This window comes from Arachis ipaensis, chromosome B1 (assembly GCF_059453495.1).
Source record: "Arachis ipaensis isolate K30076 ecotype BB chromosome B1, ASM5945349v1, whole genome shotgun sequence".
NCBI classification, from domain to species: domain Eukaryota; kingdom Viridiplantae; phylum Streptophyta; class Magnoliopsida; order Fabales; family Fabaceae; genus Arachis; species Arachis ipaensis.
Window position 1 is genome coordinate 7606651 of NC_142436.1, and position 25248 is coordinate 7631898.

Consider the following 25248-nt stretch of genomic DNA (forward strand, 5'->3'; position numbering starts at 1 on the left):
TTCACTTTGCTAATAGATTGCTGTTGCAATATATATATGATGTTCTTGGCCTCAAAAAGATAATAGAGAAAGATATATATGTGAGGGAGGGTGAGGGTGAGGGGGAGGGTTTGGGGGGAGAGAGATAGAGAAAGAGATACAGAAAGATAAATCAATTCAATAATCAATATTCATAATTTATTCTAAATATTGAAATTGTATTTGTAACTCACCATTCATCAATTTGAATCAATTCAATTACTTCATTATAACATTGTGTGATTCCAAACACACTCAGAGTTTGCATGAGATCCCAACCATTTTCTCTCTTTTCTCATCAATTTAAATCAATTCAATTACTTCTAAGCTATGGACTTTTTCGATGTCCCAACAAGTCAAACACCTTGCCCATCAAATTGCATGAGATCCCAACCATTTTCTCTCTTTTCTCATCACCAACACTATTATTATTATTGTTGTTCCCATTTGAATGATCAATACAAGTTAGACATTCCCTCAAAGCACTATTCTGGTTAAGGACAACAACATTTCCTTCAATATTAGTGTCCACAACAACCGAATCTCCTTCTCTTATTTCCTTCATTAACATCTTCTCTGCCAATGTGTCCTCCAGCAATCTTGAAATTGTCCTTCTTAAGGGTCTTGCCCCATAAATAGGGTCATACCCATGTTCCACAACACGGTCCCTAAACCTACAAGTCACAGAAAGGTGAATGTCTTTATTGCCCTTCAACCTTTGACTCACATCTCCAAGCATTAGATTTGCAATTTGTTCAACTTCGAATCTTGTTAATGTTTTGAATACAATAATCTCATCAACTCTATTTAGAAATTCTGGTCTAAAATGTTGCTTCACCTCCTCAATCACTAGGCTCTTTCTATGCTCAAAGGAATCATCATCATCATCATTGTTGTTATTAGTAGAATCACACAATTGCTTATGAGATTCAACAATGATGTTGTTACCAATGTTGCAAGTCATTATGATGAGTGTGCTCTTGAAGTCAACTGTTTGACCCCTTCCATCTGTAAGCCTTCCATCTTCAAGAATTTGAAGCATTAAGTTGAAAACATCTGAATGAGCTTTCTCGATTTCGTCGAAGAGCACCACGGCATGCGACCGGTTCCTAACGGCTTCGGTTAGTTGCCCACCTTCGTCGAAACCGATGTAGCCGGGGGGTGCTCCGATCAATCTCGATGCGGTGGCTCTGTCTATGTATTCACCTATGTTACAAAATATATCTGTTTTTATTTTCTATTTCAATTTATAGAATTTTATGTTTTCAAGATTTTATGAAAAAATTTTTTTTTTCACAAGCTTAAAAACAGAAAGGTGGCTACTCAGGTGAACTTGTCTTTATGCAAGAAAATAGTCGAGAACGGTTAGATAATAATCTAGTCATCTTTACATAAAAACAATTTTACATGAGTCATCAAACAAAAAAATTAAAAATAAAATCTGAAATGTTTAATTATTTTATTAGTTCTTATAATTTTATCAAATTTTTAAATAAATTTTTATAATTAAAAAATTTATAATTGAATCTCTATATTATATTCTAGTTTTTAATTAAGTCTTTTTTAACTAAAAGAATAATTTTTTAAATATTTGTTTTTATGTTTAACATGGGTTGAATTATAGAATATTTTAAAAGCAATATTTTAGGATTGTTGTTTTTTTTTTCAAATAACAACTAATAAGAATTTAATTACAAATTTTTATCTAATATAAAAATCTATTATAAACTTTTTAAATTATAAAAACCTCATTAAAAATTTAGTAAAATAATAAGGACTAACAGAATAATTACACAAAGCAAAAAACAAAAACGCAAACCAAATACATTTTCAGTAGTTGGTAAATGACACAAGGTTTAAGGTAGAATATGAGGCATGTATATTGTATACATGAATGAAATGAAATTGAAGTACTTACTCATATCAAACCTAAGCAAGGCATCTTGAGAGCCAAAACAATGAGCAGCAAGTGCTTTTGCTATTTCAGTCTTACCAACACCAGAAGGGCCAGTGAAGATGAAGCTGGCTATGGGACTTTTCGAGTTTCTAAGGCCAACTCTGGCGCGGCGAATGGCGCGGCAAACGGAGTTTATTGCTTCATTCTGACCAACAACATATTTGTGAAGAGTGTGTTCCAAGTTGAGAAGATTTTCTCCTTCCTCCATTGATACTTCCTTCAATGGGACTCCACTCCAACATGACACTACATGTTGGATGTCACATTTTGTCACTACTTTTTGCCTATTCTTTTCCTGTCTTTGTTCAAAGGATTCAACTTAATTAATTCTCAACTTAATAGCAATGCATATAGCTAGGAATTATATATGTATGTATTTATTTAGTACCAACATGCATTTTAATTTACCTTTGCGTGACAAAGTTGGACATGAGATCCAGCTTCATCAATCAAGTCAATTGCCTTGTCCGGAAGAAACCGATCACTTACATATATTGTTATAACAATAATAAACTCAAATCAGTCCACAAAAATTTTAAAAATAGAACACTTTAGTCCCGCAAAAATTAAAATTTATAAAACAGTTTGCAACGTTTATTTTTATTAAATAATACTGTATCCTCTGTATCCTAATAGTGACGGCTGAAGTAGAAGTTAACTTGCATATGTGTCCATTATCTATGTGTGCAATATAAACAAATCAATCCGTAAGATAAAGTACAAATAAATTTTCAAAAAATTTAAAAAATCTCAAAACACTTCCAAAAAATTTTAAAATAGTTCTTTCGAATTATTTATATATAATTATTTTTAAACTAAATAATTTTAATTTTTAAAATTTTGATCTATTTATCTCAAATTTAATTATTTATATACAAAATTTTCTATGTATTTTCTAATAATAGTTGAGAATATCTAGAGAAGAAAATGTACTATATGACAAATACAAATTAAAACTATAATAATATAATATCCTTTTTTTTTTAATTTTAAATGCTCAAATTACTCATCAAATAATTTGAGATTAGACACTTTATTCTTATAAATTTTTATTTTTTAAAATTCTCTGAGAATTGCTGACATATTGGTCCTTCTTTCTTTTTGAAAGTGACTAATTTAAATTATAATGATAAAAATTTTAGAGACTACTTATTTATCTAATATTTGTATTAAAAATTTAATTGAAAGTGACGAAAAGAATAATTTGTATACAATGAATAATTTTTAAGAATTTCTAAAAATAAAAAATTTATTGAAAACCAAAATATATTATCTAAAATTCGTTGTGACTAATTTTGATGTTTACTCTAATAATAATAATAATAATAATAATAATAATAATAATAATAATAATAATAATAATAATAATAATAATAATAATAATCTACAATTTAAAAAATTACCTTATATATTGTTGAGACAAGTTTGCAGCAGCAGCAAGGGCTTCATCTGTGTATTGGAGTTTATGATGAGACTCATATATTCTACGAAGACCTTTTAGAATTTGTATGGTTTCCTCAACAGATGGCTCAAACACTTTAATTTGTTGAAATAGTCTATTCATCGTTGCATCATTCTCTATGTGCTTCCTATGCTCATTCACTGTTGTAGCAAAAATGCACTATATATATACAAATTAAACTTTATTAAATGATGCTTAATGAGAGCAAAATGAAATCCTATTTATTAAAATAAAAATTTAATTTTAATGCACTAATCTTTTATACAATTATTTAATTATTTTATTATTTTGTATGAATATTTATGTGGTCAATAAAAAATAATTATTTTTTCTGACGATACATAATTAAATATGCATATAAAATTATTTTACGTTTTATACTAATAAAATATCAAAATTAAATTCTTAAAATAAATGATCAAATAAAGTTTGAGTGAAATACCAAAAGAGCAGGGATATGAGGGAAAATAGAAGAGTACCTGAATAACACCTCTTTCAAGGGCATGTCCCAAATGGTATGCAAAATTTTGGGCCGAAGATGATGTTTCAAAAATGTTTTGAACCTCTTTCACAAAAAGTAGCACATCCCCACTTTGCCCAACTTCCTTAATTATACGCTTAATGATATTCTCAAAATCTCCTTGACTTTGTGTAACATACAAAAAATTAGCAACGTCCAATTTGATTACCTGCTCATGAAAAATATGCCAAGTTGAATTCTCTTTTTCTTAAGTCACTGAAAGCACTAATTAAGGGTAAATAGTTATTTTGACATTTAAAAAATTTTGATTATGATAAAATAGATCTAATATTTGTTTTTTACATAATGAATCTCTAATATTAGTTTCCGTTTGACAAAATAGGCTAATTGTTATCCCATCGCTCTAGAATTTAGACCATTTTGTCAAATTTTAACTGATATTTAGGAGTTTATTTTGTCAAAAATAAATATTAAAATCTATTTTGTCAAAATCAAAATTTGTTAGGTGTAAAAAGCATGAGTATGACCTTCTTTCCTCTGAGTTTTTGAGGAACAGAGCCACTCAAAATCCTGTGAGCAAGGCCCTCTATGATTGCTGTTTTGCCAACTCCAGGTTCTCCAACAAGACAAGGGTTGTTCTTCGTTAATCTACAAATTATCTTAATCACACGTTCCAATTGCTCTTTCCTCCCCACAAAAGGATGAAGTTTCCCCTATAACAAATTAAATTAAACTACATTTTCACTTAATATATACAACTACTCTGTTTTTTTTTTTTTTCCTTTTTCTTTTAATCTTTTTAATCAATGCAAAAATCTAGTGTAAATCTTGTTAATTTATACGGTTGACTATGTTAAGAAATTATTATTTTTTAATCTATTTATAGATAATACATATATTAATCATAATAGTAAATTAAATTATTTTATATTACAATAAAACTCTACATCCAAGTCATTTAACTAAATCAAATTGTTGTAACTTAATTCATCTCCACACGTCACTATCTCTAACAACCATTTGACTTAACACGCGACTATATAGTTGCCTTTTATATACGGATTTCATTCTTTTCTTTTCAAATTTTTCTCTATGTTTTTTACGTTCTCTTTGTCCTCTATGTTCTCTTCGTTCACGATCAATGCTCTTTGATCTGATTTGAAGATTTCGATCAAAATTTTTTTAAATCAAGCTGTGAAATCAAGTTTGAACAAAGATTTCGTTTTCGAAAACAATGAATGATGTAAGTTCACACTGTCAGTTGAATCAGGACAAATTGGATTATTATTTTCAAATAAATCAAGTGGATGAGGGTTAGTTCGAACCTCGATAACGTAGTACGTTAGTAGTTGATGCTGGTGTAGTTGTCTTATCTACGAGTTGAATAATTTTATTTTTCTTTGTAAAAATCAGTGTTCATAGTTAAAGGTTTGAATTTGAATAGAATGTTGGAGTTTTGAATTGTTTTTTCGATGAATCTATTTATGTTACGTTTAATGGTAGTTTCAGTGTATTTTGAAACATAATTTGGTGTAATATAGAATTATTTTTGGTGTCGTGCTTATAAGTTTTCAGTGTTTTTTGCCTCCGTTTGTCCTAAAGATTGGGATGGCTTGTTAACACATTTGAAGAATAAGTTGTTGCTGCTGTTTTTTCTTTTTTTTCTCCTTCTCATTTTTCTCATTTTTCTCTTTCATTATTGTTGTTGTTATCATCGTTGTTTTCTTTTTATATGTATAATAGTTTAAATCCATAATGCACCAAAATTCCTTAATGATGACGACACACAAATAAACTCAGTTTAAAACAAGTTCAAACTACAAGTACACCTTATTTAACTCCACAATGCATCACAATTACTTAATAATGATGACATACAAACAAACTCAATTCAAAACAAGTTCAGACCAAAAGTGCACATTATTTAAATCTAGAATGCACCGAAATTACTTAATGATGACGACATACAAACAAACTCAATTCAAACAAGCACAAACCAAAAGTTCATCTTATTTAAATCTAGAATGCACCAAAATTACTTAATAATAATTCAAAACTCCTTCTCCTTCTTCTTCTTCTTCTTTTTTTTTCTTCTTATTTTACCTTCTCATTTACTCTCTTAACAAGAATAAAAATAAGAAAAAATCAAACAAACAAAAAAAAGAAACGTATAATGATGCAAAATTACTAGATAGAAAACATGCGAAGAAGAAGAAGGAACCCAAAGAAGAAGGAGGAGGAATGCAAAGAAGGAAGAATGCAAAGAAGAAGGAGAAACACGTATAAAAAGGAGAAGAAGGAGAAGGAGAAGGAAAGGAACGCCAGAATCGTTTCACATAGTTAGAGCGTGTATTCACACTCTATATGACTTATATAATGGTGGTCTAATTTATTGTTATAAATGTTGAATTGAATAAGTCATTATTTTTTTTTGGAATTAAATGAGAATAAAATAAGAGATACTATTTTATTTGGGTTTCAAATATAAATAGTGACTTTTGGGTTTTGGTCCCCAATATACCAAAGCCACCTCCATAACTCTTTCTATTAAAAAAGTTGTGATTCAATCCTATTATGGATACAGAAGACTTTGGTTGAGAAAAATTGAAAAACCAAACTTTTTCAATCAAGCTTATGAATTTAGGTATACTTTCGTATTTAAGTATTTTTTTTGTTAATGATTTAACATGGATAATTTTAGAATTAAGCAACTTTAAAAATTTTTAACAAATAATATCAAAGGTATCTATATTTGAATCGTCAAGAAATAATAATAAGAAAGAAAAGGGAGATTCAATTCATAATTAACGAAAATCATTCAACTTACATGTACTGAATAATAATAATAATAAAGATTTCACCTTTTTGTTTATATTATTGTCCATGACATGAATATTCATTCTAGATAAAGATATATGATATGGTATGAACATTAACTTGATGTTATCCATATTTATTTTGTTAGAAATTTTTATCCTGGGGCAAAACAGTCAGATAAGTCAAGGAGAACTAAATTTTACGCAAATCAGCCAATTGAAAAACTGCTTCATGAATCCACCAATGAACAAAATCATATAGTTTGAATCAGCATGTATCGAACTAGGATTACATGTAATTCGAAACAAGGTGGTTCGAATTACTTTAACACGCGTGCATACTATAATTCGAATCGAGGTGATTCGAATTACGTTGTTGGACGAAACCTTACATAATTCGAATCTAGCTGATTCGAATTACTCCTTTTTTGCATCTAGTAGTAATTCGAATTGGGCTGTTTCGAATTACACTGGATTCGGCTATAAAAGGAGTTCGAACCCACCTCATTCGAATCACTTCTCCACTCTCAGACCCCACCAAATCCCAGAGAAAACGACCCAGATTCGCTCCGACAAAGGCTCGACCAGGATACTTAGCGGATGGGGGATGATCCAGTTAGACTATATCGTTTGGATGGAGTGGCTCATATAGACGGGGTCATCAACGACGAGGTTAGTAGTTACGGTTTTTTTTTAATGGTTTATTTTTGTGGTTCTGCATGTGGTTTATGTTGGCGGTATTGCATGTGGTTTATTTCAGTGGTTTTGTTTGCGTGTTTGTTGGCGGTTTATGTTAGTGGTTTACGTTAGTGGTTTTGCATGTGGTATTATTAGTGGTTTGGCATGTGGTTTATGTTAGTGATTTTGAATGTGGTTAACTTTTGTGGTTTATGTTAGTGGTTTTGTTTGTGGTTTATGTTAGTGGTTTATGTTAGTGGTTCATGTTAGTGGTTTTGTTTGTGGTATTGTTAGTGGTTTTGTTAGTGGTTTATTTTAGTGGTTTTGTTTGTGGTTTTGTTGCCGGTTTATGTTAGCGGTTTTGTTAGTGGTTTCGAAAGTGGTTTATGTTAGTGGTTTATGCTAGTGATTTTGCAAGTGGTTTATGCTAGTGGTTTTACAAGTGGTTTATTTTAGAGGTTTTATTAGTGGTTTATGTTAGTGGTTTTATTAGCGGTTTTGTTAGTGGTTTTACATGCGGTTTTTGTTACTTGTTTATGTTAGTGGTATCTGCAACTGGTCTTTATCACTGATTTATGTTGTTAGTCGTTTCTTTTAGCGGTTTTTTAATTGTGTTTAACTATGCGGTCCATGGTATGCGCAGCCTCAGCGATGTATCTCGAGCATGCGGCGGCAGCAGGGCATGCGACTCGACGAGAGGTACGTTCCGTACTTGCAGATGGCCGGCTTATACCATCTTGCGAGACTGAACGATAGATGGTTCAAATTGGATGAGCCCCTTGTCAGTGCTTTCGTAGAGCGGTGGCGTTCGGAGACGCACACCTTCCACATGCCGTTTGGTGAGTGCACGATCACACTACAGGATGTGTCCTACCAGTTGGGGTTGTCCGTGGATGGACGTTATGTCAGTGGTTGCTTGACGGACTTCCAGATATACATACAGGGTGGCTGTTCAGCTTGGGTGTGGTTCCAGGAGTTGCTAGATGTGTTACCTCCTGCGAACCAAATTCAGAAGTTTGCAGTGAACTGCACATGGTTCCATAAGACTTTTGAAGAGTGCCCCAACGGCGCCGACGAGGAGACAGTCAGGCGCCATGCTCGTGCGTATATCATGATGCTTTTGGGCACTCAGCTATTTGCAGACAAGTCCGGCAACCGTATTCACATTAGGTGGCTACCCTACGTGGCCAGGCTTGAGGAGATGGGTTCCTATAGCTAGGGGTCGGCAGCACTAGCGTGGTTGTATAGGTGCATGTGCCGAGTGGCAAACAGACATGTGGTCAAGTTAGCTGGCCCGTTACAGTTGCTTCAATCCTGGATCTTTTGGCGCTTTCCGGGGTTTAGACCTGCTGAGTATGATGCGTTCAGCTGGCCATTGGCCTCGAGGTACTGTTGTCGGACTTCTCTATTTCGGCTTAAATAATTTTAAAACAATATCTGCTTATAATGTTTATACAGTTTTGTAATACTATTTTGTCAAACTTTTCTTACGTTATAACAACAATCTGAGTTGCAGGTGGGCAGGTCACAATCCTTCCGCTAGCGAGAAGGGACCTCAGGTGCAGATGTGGAGGCTGAGGATAGACCTTTTACAGGCTACGGATGTGAGTATACTGACCGCTTACCTTTAATTAAATAACCTTTCATGCTTCGCATCACAATATGGTCTAACGTTGTTGATATGTATTTGGAGTTTATTTGGATGCCGTATAACTCCCTCGAGGTCCTCCAGGTTGTGCATCCGAAGGTATTGGAGCCACGTCACATGGCGTTATGGCGGTCTGTCACGGCATTGATATATTTCTTCGTCATCGAGTGGCATCAGATTGATCGGGTCCTACCGCAGTTCGGCGGAGTACAGTCCCGCCCCCAGCCGGCGCTGAACATCGACTTCTTGTTGTGGAAGGATGTCAGAGGTGGAGATCGGTGGCTCCCATACAGTTTGCAGTTCTGGCATCTTCATTGGGAGAGCCGTGCGGACCACGTTCTCCGGTTTGATGTTGTCGCAGACCCAGGTCCGTCACACGAGTTCTTGGAGTGGTGGGGTCAGCATGGTAAGAGATTCCTGTCACCAGATATGTACCTTGGGGATCCCAGGGCCGTGCCTATTCCTGTCGAGGCTACGCAGAGGGGTGCCGGACGAGTGCCTGACATGGACCGTGTTGACGACGTTCCGGATAGGCGTCGGGTTGAGCGGAGAGCGCATGTGGGGACACGACGGAGCCAACGTGAGTGGAGGTGGCTCGACCAGGCCATGGAGGAGGATGACGCAGCGGCTAGGGGTGGAGGCCGACGCAGGGGGCGTGCTGGAGTGGATGACCAGGCTGGTCATGGTGACGATGACAACGGTGGTGATCAGGGCGGGCCTGGTGGAGGACATCTTGGAAGCCATCTTGGTCTCCGGTGTGGGAGATGGTTCGGCCCAGGGTGACGGTGGACTTAGATCAGGGCCGCTCGATGATTACTTTGTTGTGCCTGTCTGGTATAACCAGCAGACCTCGTTGCGGGGTCACGTGCTGACGAAGATGGGACAGAAAGAAGGACCAAGACTCAGCATTCTCACCCTCAACCAGTGCAAATGCAATAGGCAGAATGTTGGAGTTACCGTCCTGTGCTATCGCGACGAGCAACGTACCCCCATACTTCCCATAAAGATGTGTGCCATCGATACTCACCAACGGCTTGCAATGACGGAATGCCTCAATACACGGGGGAAACGTCTAGAACAGTTGGTGAAAGTATGCTTGTGAGTCGTCTAGCTCGCCCCTAACTCGAACTGGGCTAGTCCTAAGTACTGCAACAGTACCAGGCATCGTCAGCTGAACTCCTAACACCCACCTAGGGAGCTCGTTGTACGACTCATCCTAGTCACCATAGATGTGGGCAACGGCCTTTTGCTTCGCCAACCAAACCCTCCTGTACGTCGGCCTGAACCCAAAGTGTGCTGCCGTCGCATTCAAGAGCACCTTGATGCTGACGGATGCATCAGCTCTCACCATTGGCATGATGAACGCCGAGATGACATGATAATCCAGACTCCTGTGGTCGCTTGATATGGATGTCGCGAGACAAGTATGTGGTCCGTTGTACCGTTTGACCTCCCAAGTGCCCTTACGCTGTCGGAGACTAAGCCTAATCAACCATGTGCACCCATTCCCAAATTCAGAACACTTTCCAACATACCGACAATAGTCAGACTCCACCACCTTGTACTGTACCCCGCGTCGGATGCTGTACGTCTTAACACTTAACACAGCCTTATCTTTATCCTGAAACTGTTGGCCAACCTGAAACTCTGTCAGACCTGAAGACCCTTCGGTATCTCTAGCACCAAATCCAGCAGGCTCCCCAGGAACCCCCTCCTGTCTCATGGCATCCAAGTCTAAAGCTGAAAAGTGTGAAGGGTACTGTTGTGTGCCAGAGCTAGAACCAGCTCCCACCCAGCTAGCCCACTCGCTCCGATATCATCGCCGCTGTCGTCAGCAATGATATCCGGCTCCACATCGTCATCATCTAAATCGGCCAGCAATGCATCGCCCAGGGCAGGCTGTGCAACACACTGTAAAGAGGTCGAGACAATATTCCCTATTCCAACATCCCCGTTTCCACTACAGTTGAGATCAACAGTGAACGAAGGGGGCTCGACCGGAGGTTCATGCACAGGGGCGGACGAACATGCACCAACAGGTCTGGAGCTAAAATCCGCAACCGTGCCTACGGTGTGGGTATTCCGGTTCGAACCCCCAGAGCTGGATACGGCATCAACCAACTTCGCCAACAGTTCAGGTGTCCTAACTTCGGGAAACTGCCGACGACAATGAAACATGACCTACAAGTCCTTATCACTCCCGATCGTGAAACAATCATACTTCACGATTTCTTGTAGCACCGAGATCGGAATCCAATAGAAAAACTTTTTAACCCGTTTGACGCCTTCCAGACCAAGTTTCCGTAGCACAGAAGTAACCAGGTCATCATAGCTCGTCGTAGGCCTCATAAATATACTGAGAGGATCCTTGTCGGTGAACTTCACATCAGACCGTGTTTTCCTCTTAATCGATCCTCTGTGATGAACGAGTACTACGAAACTATCCTCACTAGCCACTTTTTTCACTCTAGTGAGGTCAATCACGTTCACAACATATTTATACACGTCTGTCCCTTTATAACTCAAACTGGCCTAATTCGAACTATACACTATCTAATTCGAATCAAGCAGTTTCGAATTACTTGGAATTGCGTGTTGGGGAGTAATTCGAATCATCCTGATTCGAATTACTATTAGTGTGTAATTCGAATAAAGTGAATTTGAATTACATGGGTGTGTGCATGTGAACATAGTTCGAATATACATTATTCGAATTATATGCATTTTGAGTTCGAATTGCACTGTTTCAAATTATATAGAAACATGCTTTGGTGGATTCTTGAACCAGATTCTGATTTGACGGATTTGTGTAAATTTTTTTCCTCCTTGACTTATTATGGTGATTTGCCCTCATCTTGATAACAAAGTTTACAAAATCTAAAAAAAATAATCGGACATAAGTGGATTTGTAATCCAATAATTGTATTTAGTTGTACTTAAAAATAAAGCGTTATGATGATGTCATGTCAAATCAATTTTAATTTCTATAAAATTTTACTAGATTGATCTATAAATATTTGGATTCAACGGTTTGATTAATGAAATTCATTGAGTATAAGAAGTTATTCGATGATATAAGTCAACAAAATAGATGTAAACGAAACCCTACTCATATATCTGTGTGTGTATATAATTATATATTTTACCTCTCGTGCCAATTTTGTGAGATCAGTTCCATAAATGTCAAGGATGGACGTTTTAGAATTCTTATCAAGGTTGATTCTTTGATTGAGACCTTTGTGTTGAGCCACAACAGAAGATGCCATCTCATTATAATTCTTTGGAGAACCTTCATCAATAGTTGGAGGGGCAACAAATATTTCTTTAACTTGGCCTTCCACTAGTCTAATTACCTGCTCAAATAAATCATAAAGTCAAATTTCAGTTTCACCATTTGCACTCTTCATTTTTCAACTTAGATGATGTTCATTTTATCCCATAAGTTTTTAAAACGTACAAATTGACTCGCCTAAACTTTTTTTAAAATGTGCAAATCAAACTTTTTTTGAAATTTTCTAATTGTTGTTTTACTAAAAAATCAAAATAATGCACTATATTGTCCGAAGTCTTTTTTTTCCTTCCACGGTATTTTTTATCCCAACAGATTAAAGAATAATTAACTACGAATCATAGCTCTATTTAAAAACTTATTAATTACTAACCAATGAATTACTGCATACATAAGGCGAGATTTGAAACTTCCAACTTATTTAACCGGACCAAACTAGTTCTTCCCGGAACTTTTGATCATATGCAAGTTGTTTCCCTAATTTTTAATTATGACACTTTAACATCCTAAAATTTTGATAAATTCATGCCAAAGTGCACACACGTGAATTACAAAGGCTGGTTTTCAAAAACTTTTTTACACTAAATTGGTACCCAAACTTTTTTTGAGTCATGTTGTTCCTACAAAGAAATTCGTTAAGAGAGTGCTAGTGTGAACAATTAAGTACTAACGTGACAGACATTTTTTTTTTTAGTGAATACCACCAAAATAGCGTCGTATTGTCCATCTACAACTCAAAGCGAAAACGTTTATAGAAATTAACTTCATATTTCAAAGACTAATTTGATTCAAAAATAAAATTTTAGGAGGACTAATTGAACATTTATTCTAGATAAATTGTAATTAACACTATGATTTAAGTGTGGTATGCATATGATGCAATATGGCTTGCCTGAGCTCGAATTTTATTCACGTCGGCACCTTGATTCTCGATTAAACGAGTCACCATGCGATCTGAACCCAGAAGCAATGCTAAAAGCAAATGTATTGTGTCAACTTGATGGTCACCTGAATGAATGTGGTAGTGGAGAATTAATTAGTAGAGGAATATAATAGATTATATTCTTGATGATCAACTACTAACCATATATAGTAGAATATAAAATGATTATATATTTACATTTATAATCAAATTTTATAGAAAATATAATTAAATTTTATAAATAATATAAAACTTAATTCACATTTATAATTGAATAGATGATATGTGATTAGGGATGGTAAAAAAAATCCGCATTCGCAGATACCTGTGGAGATTATCCGCGATAAAAAGATTAATGAAAATCTACAAAATCTCCACGGGAACAGGGACTTGCCCCGCGAATAAATAGGGACGGGGCAGGGATTGAAGTACTTGTTCCACAGGGATTCGCAAAATTCCCGCAAAAGAAGATTTATTTAAATACTCATATTTTTTATTTTAGTGACACTTAAATACTCTTATATACAAATTATGTAAGTAACTTTAATTTATTTTATTTTAATTTATATATTAAAAATTTTATTATATGTGTATATTATTATGTTAAATTTGTATTTGAATTGTGTTTAATTTTATATATTTAATTGAATTGTATAGAATTTTATTATGGTTGTGTTTGTAAATTCCGTTAAATTAGTAGATGATTAGTCAATAAATCAGTTTTTAATAAAGAAGATTAGAAATGCGAATATTATATTAAATTAGGTTAGAGCTCATCGAAATAAAAATTTTGACACTAATTTCGAAGAAATCGGCCCAAGATTGGACCAAACGGACTGGACCAGTTGAACCAGACCCAAACCGGACCCGTGGGCCCAACAGGCCCGACACTTAAATGAGCCAAAGGCTCTTCTTCCTCCTTATTTCAGCAAGGCTTGCTGAAAGCTCTAGGGAGAGAAAAGAAATGTCGAAACCCTTACGGTAAAATTTAATTCGCCGTAGCTCCTCCGTCCGAGTTCCGATCGCCACACCGTTTTCGGCCACGCGTCCACCGCGTTGAGCTCTATATTTTTATCGGAACAATTTTATAGGTAACTCACTTTATTTCTCTCAGCCACTTCTTCCCCCAATTTTGAAAAATTAAGTGGAGATATTAAATTTCTTTACTCTTTGATATTTTAGGATCCAATTAGCTTGAGAAAAACGTTCACTCTTGCTTATGTGAAGTTTGGATAAGGTAAGGATACCATAATTCTATTTTAATTTCACTAAATTTGAGCTTTGGTATTAAATTGGGTATATATGTGTTATAAATGTGTATTGGGTTGTGAATAAATAATTGGAGCTTGAAATTGTAAATATTGGAATTTGGAGGAAGTTGAGCCTAGAGTTTATTGAGCTTTTGAGGGGCTGTCTTGTTTTTAATTAAATTGCCTTGATAGTTACGTGGGAATTGGTCAAGGTATAGTTTAGATTTCTTGCATTTAATATATAATGTTTTGTGAAAACGTAGGCTAGATGACCATAGAATAAGTTGGAATGCAGGTGTATAATGAATGTTTAGTAATTTGTTGATGAACATATTTGGTTAGTGCTTATTGGATAATTGGTGATTTGATTATGTGGTGGAGATTGTTATTTATATTGATGTTAGAAAGAAATAAGGTTGAGTTATTGATTATATGTTTACAAGAATGTTGAATGAAAGCATGATGGAATTGTTGAGAAATGAAATTGTCTAGTGTTATTGAATGGTGGATAATGGAATGGTGTAGAGTTTTGTTGAGGGTTGTTGCTGGTAATTGTGTTGGTATTGACAGGTTTAATATTGAATGGAATGGAAAACTTTAAATGAACATGAGGTTTAAAGAGTTTGCAAAAGTTGGTTTTTGGGCCGAACTTCGACGGATTATAACTTGGCTTTCAGTCCCTCAATTTGTTTCCAACTTATTTTAAAGTAAAAATTGGGTACGTGAAGTTTATGCCGTTCGAAGAACGGAAGAAAAACAATTTAAAATGATTGAGTTATGCCCGTCAAAAATTTCGGTGAAGAATATGTAATTATGCATGTTTCAGTCCCTGATTGTGCAGCTCTCTGGTTGATTCCTTTTTTTTTTTTTGAAGAACGCATGTCCACGCGTACGCGTAGCATGGATTTTTGGCGATGTGTACGCGACTAATCCCATGCGTACGCGTAAGGAGCTAACAAGCATGTCCATGCGTACGCGTGACCGACGCGCACGCGTGACATGAAGTTTTCACCTACGCGTACGCATGATAAGGGGTACGCGCGCGCGAGTTGCACCTTTACACTCCCATGCGTACGTGTGAGCCATGCGTGCGCGTGGCCCCTGTTTCAGCAAACTTGATTTTTGGAGTTTTAAGCCTTATTTCAAACTCTTAAACCTCTATTTTCATTCCTTTAGTCGTTAAAAATTGTATTAAACCTGACAATCAGATGAAGCCAAGAAGTGGGGATAACCTGGAGATGAAGTAAAGTTGAAAAGTGAAGAATTGATTATGAAATGTTATGGATAATCATGTATGATACTTGGCTTGATAATCAAACAAATGATCATGTATAATACTTGGCTTGAATGATTAAATAATCTGAGATATGAGATTCCCTGGGTAAAGTACCGTGGTTTGTAACCACGTTTACCAAGTTGAAAACTCGATACTCTGTTGATCCTACGATGTAAGGATGACCGGGCACTTATAAATTCTCGAGAATGTTAACCCCCATTAAGCAATATTGATTATTTGAGAAAAATCTATGCATAGACTCTTGGGGATGCACATCGAGGGACAGTCTAAGGTTTTCGGACTTTTCGGGTTGGCTGGATAACCGACAGATGAGCTTCATCAGCCATAGGACAGGCATGCATCATATGCATACTACTTAAATTATTTGTTTGTGCATTAACTGGTTGTCCTTAAGTGTACTTGCCATGTTAAATGTATATTTGTTACCTGCAGTATTTGTAACCTTCTTTTGCTTGCCTTTATCTGTTTATTTGTCTGTGATATGCTGACGGAGATGGAAGTATGGAGGAATGGCAGTATGGGACTTAGATTTAAGACTAAGTTAAGTTAGGCTTAGATACTCTTAGAAAACCACCTTTTATGGCTCCTGTTTAATACTTTAAGCTCTCTGATCTGAGTAACGATGTTCTAGAATTGCCTCTGACATTCTCAAGACCTTATATATTATGTGTGTGGCACCTTTACCATACTGAGAACCTCTGATTCTCACCCCATACTATGTTGTTGTTTTTCAGATGCAGGTCGAGAGGCGTCTCGTTAGGCATCTGGACTCCTGAAGCGAAGTGGTTTCTGGGTTATTTTGTTATATAGAGATGCATATATATGCACTTAACTTTCTCTCCGCATAACTTATTTTTTTATCCTCTTAGAGGTTTATGGAGAGGCAGGATTTTGTTTTTGTACATTTGGGTTTTGGATATATATATATATATATGTGTGTGTGTGTGTGTGTGTGTGTGTGTGTGTGTGTGTGTGTGTGTGTGTAAATATTTTTCGACCAGCCCTGACTTTGCGAGCTGAGTTAGGAGCTTGTTATTTTGTATCTTTGGCTCTCTCTATTCCTACTTGTATTATCTTATGTTTGATAGTTATAGTTTTCGTCACACGCAAGTTATTCCGTTTTCGGAGCGTTGCGCTTTTCATTTCGCGATTTTGTCTTACCCATTTTTCAAGGCTCCTAGTTTATTATATTCTTTCTGGTATTATATGTATGTATTTTAATTTTAGAAGTCGTAGCACCTCGTCACCTCTATTTTACATCCTAGGTGTAAAGCTCTGTGTGGTAGGGTGTTACATTATGGTATCAGAGCAGTTCGTTCCTGTAGAGCCTGAGTGACGGACTGACTATGCTTTTGTGCATACTCTGTGTGTGACTATGTGCTACCTAGGATATCCGACTGGTATGTGTAGCATACATGTTCGTGAGCATGCATTTGGAACTTTAAAGCATTAAATTTGAGATATTGAGACGGATCACCTTAATATCAATTGTTTGGTGTGAATAGGGATCAAATGTCGTCTCGCGGATCTGAGCGAGGTGCCCAGAGAAAAATCTTAGGACCGAACCAATGCAAGGACCTCGAGATGGAAGCTCGGGTGCTGGTACAAGTATTGTAGGTCAATACTACAGGTCTATGACCCTTACTGATTTCCTCAAGAGTGGTCCACCTCAGTTTAATGGAAATTCCAATGCGTTGGAGGCTGATCGGTGGTTTCGAGACGTGGAGAGGTTTTGGTACACTCAGCACGTTCCTGAATTACAATCAATGAAAATAGTGACCTATATGTTGGAGGGAGATGCTCAGAAATGGTGGCAGGAGTTATGTCATACCTTGCAGATGGAGTTAATAGATGTCCCTTGGAATAGATTCAAGACAGAATTTTACGGAAAATATTTCTTGCATGCACTTTGCACTGTAAAGGAGTTGGAATTAATGCAGCTGAAGCAAAAGAATATGTCTATTGCTGACTATACCCGTGAATTCGGCAACCTGTGCCGTCTCTCAAAAGTTTGTCAAGGAAATCCAGCTAACTATGAGGAGTGGAAGTGTGGTCAGTATGAGAAAAGACTTAGGAGAGACATCTTCAATTATGTGTATCCGCAAAGGTTAACAAATTTCACTGAATTGGTTAAGAAAAGTCAATTCGCAGAAAATTACTCTGTGAAGTGGGTGATGCTACAAGAAGGCTATGGAGAGACTGCTCCATACGAGCCGCATAGGGCCGGGCTAGATGAATACTACAAGTGTGAGAAGTCGGGGCATATGGCTCGAGACTGTTCACATAGGAAACGCCAGAATGTAGCCAAATCCGATTCTCAGACCCGAGGTAACCATAAACTAGCAGTTGAATTTCGAACTTTCTTGCATATCATTAATATGTGATATTCATTCGTAATATATGACGCACATTGATAATTGTAAAGCCCAAGTCGATGATTGATCGAAGTCTATTAGTTGTTAAGACGGAGTAATATTTAGTTAACTTAGAAGGGTGGATCGGTTTGGAGTGATGTTAGGTTTAAAATAGATAAAGGTTAGAGATGAAGATATTCTGAAAACTGCTTTCAGGACACGTTATGATCATTATGAGTATACGGTGATGTCTTTTGGGTTAACCAATGCTCCGACAGTATTCATGGATTATATGAACAGGATTTTCTGGCCGTACCTGGACAAGTTTGTCATTGTCTTCATTGATGATATTCTTGTTTACTCTAAGACTGAGGAGGAGCATGCTGATCACTTGCGAACTGTGCTATAAATTCTGAGAGACAGGAAGTTGTACACTAAGTTATCTAAATGCGAGTTTTGGAAGAGTGAGGTGAAATTTCTCGGTCACGTAGTGAGCAAGCAGGGAATAGCCATGGATCCTGCTAAGGTAGAAGCAGTGATGAAATGGGAGCGACCAACTTCAGTGACAGAGATAAGGAGTTTCCTAGGTTTGGTGGGGAATTATCGAAGATTCATTAAGGGATTTTCATAGCTCGCCTTACCTTTGACTAAGCTGACTAGGAAGGATACGCCTTTTGTCTGGACTCCGGAGTGCAAAGAGAGTTTTCAAGCATTGAAGCAAAGGTTGACTACTGCACCCGTGTTGGTATTGCCTGAGCCAAGTAAACTGTTTGAAGTGTACTGTAATGCTTCATTAAAGGATTTGGGGTGCGTTCTGATGCAGCACCGAAATGTTGTAGCATACGCCTCATGGAAATTAAGGCCACATGAGATGAACTATCCGACTCACGATTTAGAACTTGCTGCTATTGTGTTTGTTCTGAAAACCTAGAGGCATTATCTCTATGGCGTTAAATTTTATGTCTTCTTAGACCATAAGAGTTTGAAGTATCTCTTCGAGCAGAAAGAGTTGAATATGCATCAGAGGAGCTAAATGGAGCTTCTGAAGGATTATGATTTTGAATTAAATTACCATCCAGGAAAAGCGAACGTTGTAGCGGATCCCCTGAGTCGGAAGTCTTTGTATGCAGCTTGGATGATGCTACAGGAAGAAGAGTTATTAAAGGCATTTCAAGGTTTGAACCTGGGAGTTAGGAAAGAATATGGAATTTTGTGTTTAAGTCAGTTGCAGATTTCAAGTGATTTTAAATCAGAACTTCTGAAGGCTCACCAAGATGGTGAAGCATTACGTAAGGTATTGCCAGCAATGAAACAGGGAAGACAGTGGGAAGTGTCAGAAGGTAAGGATGGTTTGTGGAGATTCAAGAACCGGATTATTGTGCCAGATGTCGGAGACCTACGATAGAGTATCTTGAAGGAAGCTCATAAGAGCGGGTTTTCAATTCATCCAGGAAGCACCAAAATGTACCAAGATCTGAAAGCGATGTTCTGGTGGCCAGGAATGAAGAATAATGTGGCATTGCATGTATCTAAATGTTTAACGTATCAGAAGGTTAAGATTGAGCATCAGAGACCATCAGGAACCCTTCAGCCTTTAGAGATTCCACAATGAAAATGGGAGAGTATCGCAATAGATTTTGTGACAGGTTTGCCTAGGACTCGGACTAGTTGTGACGCTATTTAGGTGGTTGTGGACCGATTGACAAAATCAGCTCACTTTCTCCCCATTCGAATAAGTTGCACAATGGAAGAATTAGCTCGAATGTACATCAAAGAGATTGTCAGATTGCACGGCGTGCCTTCTACCATTATATCTAACAGAGATCCTCGTTTCACATCAAGGTTCTGGGGAGCTTTTCAGCATGTATTTGGAACTCAGTTGAGTTTGAGTACTGCATATCACCCTCAGACAGATGGTCAATCAGAGAGAACTATCCAGACCTTGGAGGATATGCTAAGAGCTTGTGTTTTGGACCAGCCGGCGAGCTGGGATCGGTATATGCCACTAGTAGAATTTGTTTATAACAATAGCTACCATGCGAGCATCGGAATGGCTCCATATGAGGCAGTATATGGCAGAAAATGTTAATCTCTGCTATGTTGGTATGAAACAGGAGAAAGAAATTTATTAGGGCATGAGATGATAGCTGAAACTATTGAGCAGATAAAGAAGATTCGTAGCTGAATGCTTATAGCCCAAAGCCGCCAGAAGAGCTATGCTGATCAAAGGCGAAAGCCTTTGGAATTTGAAGAAGGGGAGCATGAATTTCTGAAGGGTTACACCAACTATTGGAGTGGGAGAAGCTATTAAAACTAAGAAACTGAATCCCCAATATATTGGACGGTTTGAGATCCTGAAAAAAATTGGGCCGGTGGCTTATAGAATTGCTTTACTACCGTATCTTTTGAACTTGCACGATGCATTTCATGTGTCATAGCTTCAGAAGTATACTCCTGATGCAATTCATATCCTGGAACCGGAACCGATTCAAGTGAGAGAAGATCTAACACTTCCAATAATTCCGGTGAGAATTGATGACACCAGTATTAAACGATTATGCGGAAAGGAAGTATCATTGGTAAAAGTAGCTTAGAGTCGAGATGGAATTGAGGAACATACTTGGAAACTCGAATCAGATATGCGGAAAGACTACCTACATCTCTTTCAGGTAACCACATTTGAATTTTGAAGGCAAAATTCTTTGTTAGGTGGATAGGATGTAAACCCCGTTAAATTAGTAGATAATTAGTCAATAAATCAGTTTTTAATAAAGAAGATTAGAAATTTGAATATTATATTAAATTAGGATAGAGCTCATCGAAACGAGAATTTTGACACTAATTTTGAAGAAATCGGCCTAAGATTGGACCGAACGGGACAAACCGGTTGAACCGGGCTCAACTGGCCCAACCGGCCCAACTCTTAAATGAGCCAAAGGCTCTTCTTCCTCCTTATTTCAGCAAGGCTCGCTGAAAGCTCCAGGGAGAGAAAAGAAACGCCGAAACCCTTACAGCAAAATTCAATTCGCCGTAGCTCCTCTGTCCGAGCTCTGATCGCCGCAACGTTTGCGGCCACACGTCCACCGCGTTGAGCTCTACATTTCTATCGGAATAATTTTATAGGTAACTCGCTTTATTGCTCTCAGCCACTTCTTCCCCCAATTTTGGAAAATTAAGTTGAGATATTAAATTTCTTTACTCTTTGATGTTTTAAGATCCAATTAGCTTTAGGAAAATATTCACTCTTGCTTATGTGAAGTTTGGCTAAGGTGAGGATACCATAATTCTATTTTAATTTCACTAAATTTGAGCTTTGGGTATTAAATTGGATATATATGTGTTATAAATGTGTATTAGGTTGTGAATAAATAATTGGAACTTGAAATTATGAATATTGGAACTTGGAGGAAGCTAAGCCTAGAGTTTATTGAGCTTTTGAGGGGCTGTCTTGGTTTTAATTAAATTGCCTTGATCGATACGTGGAAATCGGCCAAGGTATGGTTTATGTTTCTTGCATCTAATATATAATGTTCTGCGAAAACTTAGGTTAGATGACCATAGGATAAGTTGGAATGCAGGTGTATAATGAATGTTTAGTAATTTGTTGATGAACATGTTTGGTTGGTGCTTATTGGATAATTGGTGATTTGATTATGTGGTGGAGATTTTTATTTATATTGATGTTAGAAAGAAATAAGGTTGAGTTGTTGATTATATGTTTACAAGAATGTTGAATGAAAGCATGATGGAATTGTTGAGAAATGAAATTGTCTAGTGTTATTGAATGGTGGATAATGGAATGGTGTAGAGTTTTGTTGAGGGTTGTTACTGGCAATTGTGTTGGTATTGACAGGTTTAATATTGAATGGAATGGAAAACTTTGAATGAACATGAGGTTTAAAGAGTTTGCAAAAGTTGGTTTTTGGGCCGAACTTCGACGGGTTATAAATTGGCTTTCGGACCCTCAATTTGTTTCCAACTTGTTTTAAAGTGAAAATTGGGTACGTGAAGTTTATGCCGTTCGAAGAACGGAAGAAAAACGCTTTAAAACGATTGAGTTATTCCCGTAGAAAATTTCGGTGAAGAATATGTAATTATGCAGGTTTCACTCCCTGATTGTGCAGCTCTCTGGTTGATTCTTTTTTTTTAAGAACGCATGTCCACGCGTACGCGTGGCCCACGTGTACGCGTGGCATGGATTTTTGGCGATGCGTACGTGACTAATCCCATGTGTACGCGTAAGGATCTAACAAGCATGTCCACACGTACGCGTGCCCACGCGCACGCGTGACATGAAGTTTTCACTTATGCGTACGCATGACAAGGGTTCGCGCGCATGAGTTACACCTTTACACTCCCACGCGTACGCGTGGCCCTTGTTTCAGCAAACATGATTTTTGGAGTTTTAAACCTTATTTCAAACTCCTAAACCTCTATTTTCATTTCTTTAGTCGTTAAAAATAGTATTAAACCTGACAATCAGATGAAGCTAGGAAGTGGGGATAACCTGGAGATGAAGTAAAGTTGAAAAGTGAAGAGTTGATTATGAAATGTTATGGATAACCATGTATGATACTTGGCTTGAATGATTAAATGATCTGAGATACGAGATTCCCTGGGTAAAGTACCGTGGTTTGCCACCACGCGTACCAGGTTGAAAACTCGATACTCTGTTGACCCTACGATATAAGGGTGACCGGACACTTATAAATTTCGGAGAATGTTAACCTCCATTGAGCAATATTGATTATTTGAGAAAAAAACTATGCATAGACTCTTTGGGATGCACGTCGAGGGACAGTCTAAGGTTTTCGGACTTATCGGGTTGGCTGGATAACCGACAGATGAGCCTCATCAGCCATAGGACAGACATGCATCATATGCATACTACTTGAATTACTTGTTTGTGCATTAACTGGGTGTGCCTAAGTGTACTTGCCATGTTAAATGTATATTTGTTACCTACAGTATTTGTAACCTTCTTGTGCTTGCCTTTATCGGTTTATTTGTCTGTGATATGTTGACGGAGATGGAGGTATGGAGGAATGGCAGTATGAGACTTAGATTTAAGACTAAGTTAAGTTAGGCTTAGATACTCTTAGAAAACCACATTTTATGGCTCCTGTTTAATACTTTAAGCTCTCTGATCTGAGTGACGGCGTTCTAGGATTGCCTTTGGCATTCCCAGGACCTTATATATTAAGTGTGTGGCACCTTTACCATACTGAGAACATCTGGTTCTCACCCCATACTATGTTGTTATTTTTCAGATGCAGGTCGAGAGGCGTCTTGTTAGGCGTCTGGACTCCTGAAGCGAAGTGGTTACTGGGTTATTTTGTTATACAGAGATGCATATATATGTACTTAGTTTTCTCTCCGCATAACTTATTCTTTTTTATCCTCTTAGAGGTTTATGGAGAGGCAGGATTTTGTTTTTATACATTTGGATTTATTTGTGTGTGTGTGTGTATGTGTGTGTGTGTGTGTGTGAATATTCTCCGGCCAGCCCTGACTTCGCGAGCTGAGTTATGAGCTTGTTATTTTGTATCTTTGGCTCTCTCTATTCTTACTTTTATTATCTTATGTTTGATAGTTATAATTTTCTTCACATGCAAGTTATTCCATTTCCGGAGCGTTACGCTTTTCATTTCGCGATATTGTCTTACCCATTTTTCAAGGCTCCTAGTTTATTATATTCTTTCTGCTCTTATATATATATATATATATATATATATATATATATATATATATGTATTTTAATTTTAGAAGTTGTAGCACCTCGCTACCTCTGTTTTACATCCTAGATGTAAAGCTCTGTGTGGTAGGGTGTTACAATGTTAAATTTTTTTAAAAAAAAATTAAAACTTATAATATTTATGAAAATCTGCAATCGCGAGTATCCGCCTTCCTCGCAGAAAGAAATAAATGGGACCCATGATGGAGATGAGATGAAAATAAAGGGCATTTTACTAAAGGAAAATGGGATTTCTGTCCCATGAAGATCCATTGCCATTCCTATATGTGAGGGAAGAAATTGATATATTTAACGGGTGTTATAATTTGTGGTTATTATTTGGTAAAAATTCACATACATTTTTATGTGAAGTTAATATTTGAAAATCGTTAAATGATTTGTAAGTTTAACTAAATTATCATTTAACTGTTCTTAATTATTATATAAAAACAGTTGCTGATAGAGATGAAAAAGAAAAAGCTTTAAAGATCAGAGAAAATATACGAGTAATTTAAAAATTTTGAATAATTTTTTACCAAAAAGTGAAAGATAATTGAAACTTAAGTATTTTTATGGAACTTAATTCATCTTTTATGGATATAATGCTAATTTCATTTTTCATAAATAGTTTTAATTAAACATTTATAAATAAAAATAGTAAGTTATCCTATTTAATTACTTATATGACATCTATTTATTTCACCATAAAGAAATTGAAGACATAATTACTCGAGGCAAAGATCTAATAATCTCTAGGGAGAAGTATGACAAACAGAAAAGACAAAAAAAAAAATTACCCTTGTGCCTGGCTTGTTTGATAGAGAGCTCAAGAACACTCTTAGCATCAGCAGTGAACCTTAGCTCCGTACATATCAAGCCACTACAACCACCACCCCTTCCACTCAAATTCTCCGTCTGCTCCCTTGCCACGCCAAGATCGACTCCGGAAGAATCTAGAACTTTTGCAGCCATCCCAGTTTCTTCAAGAAGCAGGCCAAGAAGTATGTGCTCTGTCCCAATATACTTGTGTCCTAAATGCTTTGCTTCTTGTTGCGCCGCCATTACTACTTTGTGTGCTGCGTCCGAGAAACTCTCCAACATGTTTTCCTTTTTTGTGCAAATAAGTTAGTTAATTTGGGGCTAAGGTAAGAAATGATTTAATTTCTTTAAGTAACGAACTTAAAGCTAAAGTTAAGGTAATAATTTTGTTTTGAGAAGCCATATCGATGATTACAATGATGTCTTATACAATTTTGCTCAATATTCTTTTCACTTTGGACATGGAAATAAATGATGACCAATTGTGTCATCATAATTATTGTCAACGGTAAATAGTCATGTT

At 36.6% G+C, this 25248-nt stretch overlaps 1 protein-coding gene across 1 annotated transcript; it reads right to left on the reverse strand.

Annotated features, from left to right (window-relative positions):
- Positions 1–346: 346 nt before the first annotated feature.
- Positions 347–25007, reverse strand: LOC107616397 (chaperone protein ClpC, chloroplastic-like). The gene is made up of 9 exons (XM_088502463.1): positions 24704–25007; positions 13242–13357; positions 12207–12413; positions 4446–4631; positions 3917–4126; positions 3379–3596; positions 2384–2459; positions 1937–2270; positions 347–1224 (listed from the first exon to the last, which is right to left on the reverse strand). The coding sequence occupies exons 1-9, from the start codon at positions 25005–25007 to the stop codon at positions 347–349; spliced, it is 2529 nt and encodes an 842-aa protein (XP_088358589.1).
- Positions 25008–25248: the final 241 nt, after the last annotated feature.